Genomic DNA, 13,246 nt, shown 5'->3' with positions numbered 1-13,246 from the left:
TCAACTGGGTTAGCCTCAGGACTCACCATCGAGACCCACATTTCTGATATTGTTCAACTAATCTCATTTATCTAATCAAAAATTGGGCAGTTTGGCCCTCAGGTCATTCAAAACATGTGACAGAACAAAGAAACGGAGCGAAACAAACGTGTTTGTAAAGCGCTTCACGTACTTTTTGGACACACTTTTCTTCCAGGCACACATTTGCAACCTACAGAAAACGTCTTTGCGACCATTTTGGGTCCCGAGCCACCACTTGAGAACCGCTGGCCTACAGGACAGGCTCTCAGCCATGACAATGTAACTCCAGGAAGTTACTGTGTCATGCCATGAAAAGAGTCCAGCACATATTTTCTGGTACTTTACATGTGCTTCATTATCACCGTTCAGGAACGCAGTTTGTATCTGTTTTGTTTTTTCATTTCACCATTAAAACCATTAGTATGCATATTATCCAAAATGATTAAGTATTCCTTTAATCAAAATAACTCCAACTAATTGAAGACACAGTAAGTGAGGGTGGTATTTTAGCTTGACTTGGTTAGACGGTAGTATTATGCACACAGTGGTTGCAGGTAGGGCATTTTTGTAATTTCTTGTTAATCAAACAAAAACCTAAAGAGGAAGAATGCTTTCTTTTAAATTATTCTAAAATTTAAATTGAATTTCCTGTCTAATAAAACTCATTGGCTTGTACTATCTTTGTATTAGAATATTTAAGTTATCATGTTGTGGTTTTGGAAACACGTCCAGGTTTGAGGTGGAGATCCCCGAGTTAACTGTAAATGGTTTGATTAAAGGGAAACCACTCTGAGAGGTTTCAAAGCATTCAAACACTACACCCGTCCTGTGGAATGAAGCAATACATCTGAAGGATATTCTAAATGATGGAAGACTATGACAGGGAATTCAAAGTATGAACTGTCACCCAGTCCTACACACCTATGCACGCAGACACATGATCTATTATGTAAACATGATTTCCTCTCTGACCATATTAGTTCAGTATTGTCAATGGGTGGAGCTTGTCAGCTCAAGGGAAAACATAACTGCTGTGTGCAGAAGTCTTCTCCTCTGTGACTCGACGCCGCTGTCCAGCAGGAGCAAACTCTTCTAGTAAGTATAATAATGATCATATGTACATATATCTGTTATTAAAGGATCAAATTGTGATTTATAAGATACTTCATAATACTTGATGAAAATTGAATAATTTAACATTTTTGATGTCTTGAAATAATGATGATATGAGTGTCATGTTTCACACAGTAGCCTACCAACTATTTTGAAGCTAGAGGATGTAAAGAGGCTTTATATGTTGTTTATTCTCTTATTCCATTTGTTGGTCTCATTTTAAAAATATCGCAGTTGTGTATGTTATGTAAGACGTTTGGGATGTGCAAGGCAGCATGTGTTATCATGTTGTAATTCCTGCTGATAGCATCCTTGATTATTTTTCTGTCATAACTGTAACTGTTATTTATCAGGACTGCAGGTGGCAAAGTGGTTATTATGCAGACCAAAGGGCAGGAGACTGTGACACAACAGCTGACTGCAGTTACATTCAAAACACATGTTTCATAATAAGGTAAATCGGCACAAATATTAAAGAGCACAGTCTTTTTAAAAAAAATCTTTCTCATGGTTTTTAACTCTCTGTTATAATTTCACAGATTGGACAGAATGTCTTCTCAACTGCTGGATTGCAACATAAAAGTTTCCACAGCGGATTTACCTCACAGCCTTCAAAAAGCAACACGACTTCTGCCTCCTTTTGAGAGTTAAGCCTTTGATTGAGGACAAAATGCTCCAGTCAGACAGTCAGTACACCAAACTGCGATGGTTATTAACCATTGCCGGGCTGTTCTTGTATGTGGTGGATATTTGGACGGACATTGTTCTGGCACTGAAATACTTCCAAGAGAAGCATTTTGTATGGAGTGCACTGACTGTAGTGTTTGTTCTGACCGGGCTGCTTGTGACAAACATCTTTAGCTATGCCTGGTACAGGGACGACTTGAGGGATGTTACGCTAAACCCTGAGGGGAAAACAACCATACTTGGATTGTCTAAAGGTGGACTTGCTGCTCTACACCTGTGCGGCATGGGCATCTTCACCAGGTATGGATACAACAGTGATGAGCAATGTTATGACACGACACTACTATTATCTCTGCAGGAGAACACGTGCAGACAGTAAGCACTGTAATGAGGAGGGTTTGCATGCTGTGAAACGAAAGGTGCAGTATGCTAATTGTGCACTGTGCTGTTAAGGAATCTGCAAACTGGAATAACCACTTTTAAACTGTAGTGTGACGTCTGACGTGAAGCTTGCAGAGCCATCGTCAGTGCAGAAGCAAAAGACAAACTCCAGTTTAAAATCAATCCATCAATTTTTCTTTACAAAGTGCACAAATCACAATAAAAGTCATCTCTTGACACTCAACATCTAGGCCGTTATACAACCCACATTTAATCCGTCATGAGTAAGCACTTGTCAACAGTAGCAAGCAATAAAGTCCACTTATCAGGCAGCAACCATGAGCATAACCAGGTCCTTTGGTGGGCAGCCATCTGCCTTGGCCGTCTGGGGGAGAGAGATTAAAACAGAAAAAGAGAGACAGACAGAAAGATGGACAGACAAACAAATGTATTGTATCTTTGTAACAAGTGAAAACTTTATTCTAACAGGTAGAAACTTTAAGCAGAACCAGACTCATTGGTTGAGAATTATCTGCCACAACCAGCAGGGCAAAAGAGAGAGAGGGGGACAGAAAGAGAGAGATGGATAGAAACAAACAAAAAGACATACAGGACAACAGGGAGACATTCAGACAGACAGACAGATGGACAAACGAACAGGGAGAAACTCAGTCACACAGACGACAGGCAGACACTACAACGTCGTCGTAACCACCTGTCTGACTTTGTTCGTGTTTGATATGCTGCTAGGTTTTATCACCTGCTAAAAAAAGGCTTCAGAGTCGTTTGGACAACAGCCAATTTCTACACAGAGGAAGAGAGGAGAGAAGAGAACCACGGTCTGTTTTGCCTGGCGACTGATCTGAGCATGCTCAAACTGTTCGAGGCTTTTCTGGAGAGCGTTCCCCAGCTGCTTCTCCAACTTTACATAGCGCTGAGTCAGGATGAGTGCTCAGTCATGCAATGTGAGTATAGAGGAAGAAAACTTGTGCACAATCACGAGTTTACCGAGTGATTATTGAAACCACCTGACTGTGCATTTCTTTCAGATTTATCTATGGCCTTCTCCTTCTTCAACGTCGCCTGGTCCCTGGTCGATTATCGCCGATGCTTGCGGAGGTCTCTCCCCCACGTCAGCGAGATGCCCTCTGGCCTCCCCACAGCAATCTACCTCCTCTACAAACTGTGCACCATCATCAGCCACATCCTCAGTTACACCCTCCTCCTCATACTGAGCACCTACAGCACAGTAGCCCTCACCGTCCTGTGGCTGTTTTGGACAACCTGGGCGCACCTGCTTCAGACCAACTTCTGCTCCTCCAGAGGCCTGGAGCTTGTGTACCGAGCAGTCGTCGGAGTCATTCTTACGTTCACCTTTTTCAACGTCAAAGGACAGGACACCAGAGTAGCCATGACACTTTACTACTCGTTCTATTCACTCGTAAACATTTCGGCGCCTTTCCTCGTGGGCTTGCTGAGTCCAGAGCTTCAGAGAGTCACGTTCTTGCTCACAGTCAGTGGTTTGATCTTCGGAGGTTTGGTGCTGGGGCTGCTGTGCCTCGTCCTCTACTACCTCCTCCTGCATCCAAGGGAGAAGTGGCCAGAGGCAGATGAGGTGGACGGCCTGGGAGCAGAAACAGAGAGCACAAGGAGAATAAGGAACTTTTTACAGCCTTAAGGGAAGATTGTTAACAGAGAATGCTTCTTAAAGCCTGGTCACTGCAGTATTATTATATAGTATATTATAGTATAGTATATTGTAGTTTGTATTCTTTACATGACAATGCTGCTATAAGTTATCTTAACATATTCTGAGTTGAAGTTTGCCGTCATTGTTGATAAAATAAGTTGTGTCTTACAGTTGAATGTATCAATTCCTCCATATTTATTATGTTTAAATAAAAATGTCATTAAATTACATAATTATTCTTATCATTTTACGTCAACTTTTTGATTCGCTAACCCTGGAGGAGAGCATGCACTTAATTTGTTTATTTGCTTTACTGATGGATTTCACTAGCTGGATTCTTCTGTGGGTATGGACAGATATTTTCTCAAAGCACGTAATGCACATATTAAACACAGGATGGCGCTGCTGTCTAGGTTAACTTTTCTAGTCTAAGTCTTTGTGGAGCCACTTTATGAAATACTCATAGAGTTAGAGCCATAGTAAGGAAACACGCAGCAGAATGTCAACACCAAGACAAACGTTTTCAAACCAGTCAAGTGACTTCTTAGTTGATATTTTCAACGCCAAATTGGGGCGAGTCAGCAATACTTTAGTCGTTTTAGTCATTATTGAATCGGATGTTAATTCCTTTGGACCTCGAGCATCTCTTTTAAAAATCTGTTTTTCAGCCTTTCAGTTATTTCCCCCCTTGACATTGTCTCATTTGCAAATGAAAAATGAAAAATAATATATTAGCTTTTCTGATGAATCCCAACAGCTACATTGAAGTGTCAGGAATAGTTGAATTAGAGGATTCCAGATCCTGCTCAGCTTCAGTGCAGCAGAAAACAGGTAAATATCAGTGGTGCTGGTTGCGCAGTGGTTAGTGCACGCCTTCCATGTACGGCATCTGTAGTAGTCTTCCAAGCGGGCGGCCCAGGTTCAAATCCGAAATGTCATTCCCCACTCTATCTCTCTCCCTGAATTCCGACTCTATCCACTTTCCTATCTCCAATAATCCTATCCAATAAAGGGACAAAATGCCCCAAAAATTAAATAAAAAACAAAACAAAAAAGTAAATGTCTTCTCCCATCATTCACTTGAACCACAAGAATCGTCTCTCCCCTTATCCTTTTAAAGGTGGCAACTAAACATTCCCCTCTCATCAGAAATGAGGAACACAGGGGTCATGGAGGAGATAAATAGAAATAACAAACCAAAGGCTAATTTTGTTTTGACTACCAGGAAAAATATTGGGTGAGCCAAGCCGGGCTTCAGCTGACTCTTCCTGGCCAGGACGGGGGGTAGGACGGCTGGTCCAGTGTGAGCTCACCTGAGAGGAACGCTGACAAACCACAGGGTCAAGGGTAGAGGATTCCTGTAAGCTCCAACCGCCCCCCTCTTTCTTCCTTTAAGTCGGGGTTTTCTGACTTGTTTACTCCAAGGGGCCACTTTAACCGTCATCTGTCGGTTGTGCTCTGTCAGAAGCACTCCATAAAATGACGAAGTTAAGTAAGGAGGTTATGTTGAGGAGGAAATGATTCACTGTAATTTAGTTACCGCACATAATTCAGCTTTCTGAGGACATAATCAAACTGTGTGACTTTTGATAGCTTACCTTTGGAACTACCAGGAGGTTATTGCACCGCTGCATCTGTAGGAACGACATCATCATTAGAGAGAAAATAAAATGACTTCATCCTTCACATTTCACATCATGGATGCTCCTCTCTCTCCTTCTTCTACTGTATATTTTCTTTGGTTGGGTGAACTAATGCGATGTAAACCTGCCAGCAGGACTTTTATTGGGAGAAGATGCATGTGTCCAGGCCTGGCTCCCTCATTCTCTCTCTTACTCTTTCTGTCTTGCGTTGCTTTTGTGGAGCTACTCATACTTTTGGCTGTGACTCACTATTCACAGCGCTTCCAAGGACCAGTCACAAGTTATTGGGATGAAACGTGTTGAGTAAAGCATTACCTCTCTCTTTCTCTCCAGGAGAAAACAAGCAGAGAGAAGTCTGGCGTTGACAACCTTTTGGTAATTTCCACTTCTGGCACTGAGAGCTTTAATACGTAGTAATCTCTCACTCTGATCTCGCTGTAATGCACCTCCAAAAGAGGCTGGAGAGTATGGTGAGAATTGGGGGAACAAATAACAAATCAAAGATGATGATACGTGACAGTGCAAGATGAAGCTCCATAGCAGCACAGGCCTTTGTTTTCGTTTGGCCAAGGCCAGAAACTCTTTTCCTAAACCCTAACCAGAGTACATTTTATCGAACATACCTGAGTGAAAATATAAAAACACAAAAACGCGAAGTTCACACTTCTGTCAGAAGCTCAGTCGTGACTGAAAGTGCACTCAGCGTCAACACTAACAAAATTGTCCCCTGACCTCTCTATCACCATCACTAGCTTTTCACCAAACCTTATCTTTTTGTTTTCCATCACCACATCCTGTAACAGCCGGTCAGGAGTGGGGCACTCCCGGCATACGCCATCCCCACAATTTGTACAGACACAATAAACTCAGTGAGACAGGCTGTTTTTCATTAGGGCTTCAAAGTCCATATAAACCATGATTAATGAAGTCTTGAGATGTTGTATGTCTTTAATTATTATGACTTGACCGCCGCGCCAGTGCCGCAGATGCATTAGCAATGTTGGCAATCTGTACACATCTGCCTGGCGCGTTTTTGACATGGCAGCTTCGCCTCATTCTTGGAGAATTCCCCCAATGTTGAAGAAGGCGGGAGGAAGGGGGAGCGATGGGAGCCCCCTCTTTTTTTGTGTGTGTGCAATGGCACAGGAGTTTCTTTAATCACTGTACATGCACACTTACAAATGAGTTTGGGCAGTGACAGATTGGAAAGCAGGCTGAGGATAATTACATGCAGTGGGCTGGTGTGTATGATCAGAGCGTGGCATTGCGTTACTCAGAGAGCTCTGTAAATAAAGTTCTTCTGCCATGAACACGAATTTAGTTGAGGTGCATTATGTTGGGTACACTAGCCTCACCATTGTTACTTTTTGGAATTCTGCACCAGAGTAGTTGTTAGTGGGGTATGTACAGAAATGCAATGTGATGATGATGAGGTCAGTTGTTACCATGAATCTGACATAAGGTACCAATTACCCCTCCAACTATTCAAACACTATGGGGAATTTGCTTAAGCCATTCCTCAAGGCTCCAAAGAAATACAATCAATAATATATTTGACCTTTTTGTGAACATCTATCAAGCTAAAATAAAACTAGTGCACTGGATTTGTCTCATAATTATTGTCCAGCATGAGCTGGACTTCAAATCAATAAACCCCTTTTCAGAGAAAACATGTCAATTTCATTTGTGATGTTGTTGGTTTTTGTTTGTAGTGAGCCCGTATGTCCAAAATGTATGTGAAATAAAAACAATTAAATTCCAAAATGGAAATGTTTTTAAGAAAAATGACTGTCATTTTTGCATGACCCACTTCTACAGCTACTGCTGCTACTACTACTACAACTATTACTACTACTACTACTACTACTACTACTAAAAATAATTGTGGGAAAGAAGAGGTGCATCGTGAGTTTACTGTGTCCTTTTAGATTTCAAACATCACTGAGTTATTATATGTTAAATAAGCCCTATGTTAAATTGAATCCAAATGACCTCAGTGGTATTAGTTATGATACATATAAATATAAACAGTTGACGACCATGCAAGCAGCCCTGTGAGTCTATATCGAGACATTATGGCACTTTACTGAATGCTAACATTCTGGAGGTAACCACTTTTACTGTGTGCATCCCAGAATGATCATACTAATGTAACGACAATGCAAACATGCTCTTGTTTATCATGTGATACATGATACCGTCTGCTAATTAGGACTAATTATGAGGAACAGTGACACTGATAAGAATTGTATACATTTATTCTCCTAAAGTCACAGATGTCTGAATGATATTTTTTGACACTTCACGCAGAGTTTTTACACTGGCACCAGAAAAAATGGAATGATTAACACGCCTCCATATATCCCTCCAAATAGTACTTTCAACTTGTAAGTGGCTCTGTGTTTGGTTTGGATTAGGTCATGTACAATAACTGCATGATGAGAACAGGTAACTGGAGCAGTCAGTGCACACCACTCTTACCTGGGAGCCGCTCCATTTGGGCAGTTGGTGTTTAGTGCTCTTTGGGAATTTGACTAATAACAATGCATGTCGAGGAAGGAAGGAGTTCTAGTTAATCACCTCCTGCGTTCACATTTTCCCAGCCTGTCAATGGATTCTGCTTCAAACTCAGTAGTCAATTTAATACCCCCGTTGTTTGACATATCTTGTAAATAATTATTTGATTGGCCAGTTTGATTCACAAAGACTTTGTCATGGCTAAGCTAATGTAAAATAAATGCATAAAAGTAAAGACAAGCTGAAAGCCATGTTTGTTTCCAACTCCGATGAGTGACATGTTGAAAGGACTTCAAAGAATCATGAGTGTAATCACACTGAGTGTTCTCTCTATTCTGCATCATGTCCAGACGATGAGGCGCAGAAACAAAGAGCAGAGAGGAAGCTCATTTGTATAATCCTCATTTAGAACAGGCGGTGTATGTTTCACAGTCATGGACTGAGAGCAATAACATAATAGTGCTACCCATCCCAGCCCTCACACACAGTCTGCCTCACACAGACGTACATACAGATAGAAAACAGGAGCCGTGTTTGTGTTGGGCACGCTCCCACAGCACACAAGATGATGGATTATAGAGTGTGCTTGTTTATTTATGCTGCGCTGGGTAGAGGAATATGGGTAAAGACTTTGTGAATACAGCGTATGGATAGCAAATACAATCAGCCCTAAAATAAGATTGCATATTATGAATGAGAAATGGGTTCACTTACACAAAGAGCAACAAGCTCCAATCAAACACACACCCACACACTCTTCTTTTTGCAGGGGGAGGCTTGTCTTGATTAACCTGGCCGGGGGAACCCAACATGTTTTTCCTTTTACGTCATGGCCCGTTCCCTGAGTGGCTCAGTGGAAGCCATCAATTCTAGTTTGTCTGCAGTTTGTCTGTTTGAATTTTTTGCTAATCTGTATTATTCATCGATGGCCTGTTGGACTTTCAGAGGAAGTGCTGAGTGAAGACTTTTGCGGCGTTTTCTGCTCAGACATCATACATCAAGGGTTTACTTTCTTTAGACAGAAAAGCCGCATCTCTGCCATGTGCTTTAAGGATGAAGCTTTCTGTTATCTTAAAGGGGACATGTTTTATGATGCCAAATCTTTTGATAAGAGCAGTAGAAGGAGAGGATAATCAGCATGACCCACGAAAACAATGAGGAGTAGAAAAAAAGCATCTGTAACTGTGTGACTCTGGGGGACAAACGGTTTTCTCTCATACAGCTACTCTGTGAGCTGCGTTCACTACAACTTATCACCCCCTTGATAATTTTTGGTTTCTGCCACCATAAGAAGGTCTATACATCTTGAGTGGAGGAAAAGATGCTATGCCTGATTATAACAAGAGGTCAGGTCTTTGATGCTGGTACGCTGAAATTTGTTATATGTTAAGCCAGTGCTAATGTGATTATGGACATTGATCCATTAAATCTACTGTAAAAATGCAGCCTGCACTAGTTTTGAACTTGATACTGGGGAGAAATGTGAGAGGTACTGTGAAACATTAAAGACGCTTTGATGTAATATTTAACCCATCTGCAGCGAACAGGGGGAAATGTCCGTAAAACGCATTTTGGGCCTGAGTAAGAGGGACAGGCCGGTGTGAGAAATGGGATGTGTGATTTTCTCCCTGGTCTCTTGCAGTGTCGTTGCAGTGTGGGCATGAAAAGGGGCAACTGCCTGTCACGATTACCCAAAGGACGTTTTATCAGGGCAATAAAATCAGGGTCTGTGTGGCTGGAGCAAAATGTGGAACCCCCCCCCCCCCCCCCCCCCAACACACACACACACACACACACACACACACACCTACAAAGACCAGTCAGAGTCTCACACTGTCACCTAAGCCCTCACTCCTGCCATGGCAAATAAGGATGAAGTTTACCCCAAATTTGCCTTTGAAGCAGAAAGCATTAAATCAGAGAAGCTCAGAAGAAAGTGTTCAGATTTTTTTTTTTTGCTTTATTTGAGAATTCAGTGTATCTCAGTTTTTGTATGCATGTCTATCTTCTGTGTATCATTTATATCTATATCACTTAAACAGGTTCATTCATGATTTTAGTCATTCAGATATGTGTTCAAGGTAGCTTAAAACCAAACAATTTAGTGACTTCGAGAAATCACAGACTAATATCTGTATAGCTAGTGTAACCGCGCTCAGTTGCACTCCACAGCAGCTTGCTGGGTCAATAAACCCCTCGTTTCTGCGTTTGTGTAGAGTGATGAGAGGGAGGCTTGTTTGTCTGTTTATGCTGCCATTTATCACCTGAACAGGAACAGAATATGACCTGGTAAGTCACACACAGGGGCGTGTCCAGTCTTTTTTGGAATGGGGTGACCTAACTGGGGCCCTGACTCATGCAGGGGTGGCATATATGTTCCCACAAACTGTTTAATTTTAAGTTATTTACCGTTCCTGTTTCTACTATCTCATTTTAAGAAACAAAAAAGGACGGTGACATATGAATCCTTATAGCTTAAATCTTTGAAATCTCAAAACAATGTTGTCCAAAGTAACAAAAAATACTGCATGCAAACTCCTGCAAACTGTCCAGGAGACTGAACGATTGCTTGCTTACTTTTGTTACTTGTGGATTTGTTCCTTTCCTCTGTGCCTGCATAATGAAAGAGAAGTGCAAAGTATTTATTAACAATTTAAAATACAAGAAGGCAAATTGCCAATCACATTTTAGGATTTCTTTGCGGCACTTGGGGTGGCCATTAAGTGTAGCTACAAACATTGATACATGGTATTTGTAGACTGCTGCACTCTGCAACTCACCTTGTCCAAGTCTCTCATACGTCTCAACCAGCAAAGCATTATGGCTCTTCATTTAGTACAGTCTATATGTACTGTACTTCCCCTAAGGGAGGGCGCCCTTGAGCTACAGATTCAAATAAATCGCTGGGTGGCCACTGTTGGCTTCCCAAGTCTAGAGATACTGACTCTGTTGTGTAGTAACTGCAGAAATGGGCAGCTGTAAAGCCACAAAGCTATCATTTAACTTGTTTCTGTGGCTCTCTTTTGCAGGCTGTTTACTGCAAATTTAAAAAGGAAATCATGCCAAAAATATATATATTTTCAACATCATATTTGTAATGCTACAAAAAGTTTGACTCTGGACTCAAGTTTCAACAAATCTGGGAAAAGCTGTCTTTTGCCTCCAGTTGGAATCAACATTGTGTGCTAAAGTGATTACTTTATACAACTAACTACTTGGATGCAGAGTGTTACTGAAGACTTTATCTCTTTACCAGACCATAAGGAAATGACTTAATTTAATTGTGGTTTGGCAATCATGTCTAAGAGGGTAATTCACTTTTTTAAGTGCGTTTTTCTCATTTTGTAATTGTAATTTGTTCATTACATTCAGTCTGATAACATATGCTCGATAATACCACCACCAATTGACTGTATGAGGTAGTCTTTAGATTTATCTGATTTTACATGCCTGCCATGAACTGTTAATGCTGTATAATGTTTCAAACGCGCTGCCATACTGTGTGTGATCAAGTATTTTGAGATTGATTGACAATTAACCAGAATCAGTGACTTACTATAATATAAAAGTATTTGCCAATGACTGTCAAACTGGACATTTTTTAAATAATCACATGGACAGATATTTACATTATTTCCTGATCGATGGAGACAGAAACCAAGAGCTGGACTGATGTCCGTCCTCGTTCTTTAAGGTGTCAAAAAGCCGTCAATATGGCGTCTCTTTGGGAAGTCCACAGTGCACGGCCTCTTCACTCCAGCCGGTAATGCAACAAAGGTGTGGTGACTGAGTAATCTCTTTAAACAGGCTCCTTGGCAAAGCCTAGGGTTCAACTCCTGGGCCCCAGAGTCTCTACCAGAGGAAACTGCACCCCCCTCAGATCCCGAGTCGGATAAAGCACACTGATGACATCAAAATCTCCCCTGTCTTCTTTTTTTATTTTTTTTTAAGAAACATCCCAGTGGTCTTTCCTTATTAGCATGTGCAGTGTAGCGGGCAGGAGCAATAACAACGTATCCCCCCTCTCTCACACCGTCTGAACTATTTGGGTTTGAACCACAAAGCCTCAGGCAGCAGCCAAGCCAAACAACAGTCAGAGGGAAGATGGTCACAGCGTCACAATTAGAGGCGGTTTATTTTCTATTCTGCCCATGCCAGAAGGATCGCAGACTGTAATTTGTGCAAAAGATGCATGAGAGTTTATGCAGTTGGAGAATTCTTTGGAAAGTCTGTGAAGCTTTCAGAAAGAAAAGTGTGGTCAGAGGTGATGCTAGTTTAAAGTTGACCAGTAAAGTGGAAATGATGCAAATCGTCTCAAGTGGGTTTGTTTGCAGTTCAAGGAACATACAAAAGTGCAAAGAATGAATGAAGTGCTTTTTCTTAAAGGGGCAATGGGGAACACCCCTAAACACTCCCCAGCGTCCAAATATTAACAAATTATTCAGAGGTAGGAGCTCTAACTTTGACTTATGATTATTATTGATCATTTTATGAACCATGTAAAGCTATAGTATACTTTATGCCACCCAAGGGTCCTGTCCAAGCTAGGCTCAACCATATATACCCAGAGAGGGTTTTGAGTTCAGGCAGTCACATGTGGGATTTCCCCCACAAACACACACACACACACACACACACACACACACACACACACACACACACACACACACACACACACACACACACACACACACACACACACACACACACACACACACACACACACACACACACACACACACACACACACACACACACAGTTTCAGCATCATTATAAAGCTCTGTTCAGGCTTTTTGGCTTGTGTACAGTATGTTGCTTATAAAGCCCGTTGCTGCTTTCTTGACCCACAGGGTGAAGTGAGGCTGTCAGGGCTGTCATGCAAAAATAAAGGTTTAGTTTCAAACATGTGTTTCACAAGAGGGCTCTGAATGGAGCCTTCAGATTCATTATGACAACAGAGAGATTGTCTTTCCCTGTGCTTGCAGTGATTTTTTCCTGTTGTTTCACAAACACAATGCCAATATAAGATTCATCACACTTCCCTAATGCTTGCAGACTGAATAGGAGAGAATTACAATACCTCTTTAACTCATTTCCCATCACAAATAGACACGTGTAACATATTGCCTCATTAGCTTGTAAAATGTCAACATTTTCTACAATTTTTATGTTTAAAATTCAAAATTATTCTGA

The 13,246-nt window shown here is 41.3% G+C and overlaps 1 protein-coding gene across 1 annotated transcript; it reads left to right on the top strand.

The window, feature by feature from the left end:
• The first annotated feature begins 982 nt into the window (after positions 1–982).
• On the top strand, positions 983–3,923 carry xkr9 (XK, Kell blood group complex subunit-related family, member 9). Its single transcript, XM_061064608.1, has 5 exons — positions 983–1,116; positions 1,488–1,588; positions 1,674–2,121; positions 2,953–3,167; positions 3,252–3,923. The coding sequence occupies exons 3-5, from the start codon at positions 1,805–1,807 to the stop codon at positions 3,878–3,880; spliced, it is 1,161 nt and encodes a 386-aa protein (XP_060920591.1). The 5' UTR covers positions 983–1,116; positions 1,488–1,588; positions 1,674–1,804; the 3' UTR covers positions 3,881–3,923.
• The last annotated feature ends 9,323 nt before the right edge of the window (positions 3,924–13,246 follow it).

Source organism: Labrus mixtus, chromosome 19 (assembly GCF_963584025.1).
Source record: "Labrus mixtus chromosome 19, fLabMix1.1, whole genome shotgun sequence".
In the NCBI taxonomy this organism is placed as follows: Eukaryota; Metazoa; Chordata; class Actinopteri; order Labriformes; family Labridae; genus Labrus; species Labrus mixtus.
Note: the sequence above shows the minus strand (reverse complement) of the source record. Positions and strands in the feature narration are given on the sequence as shown.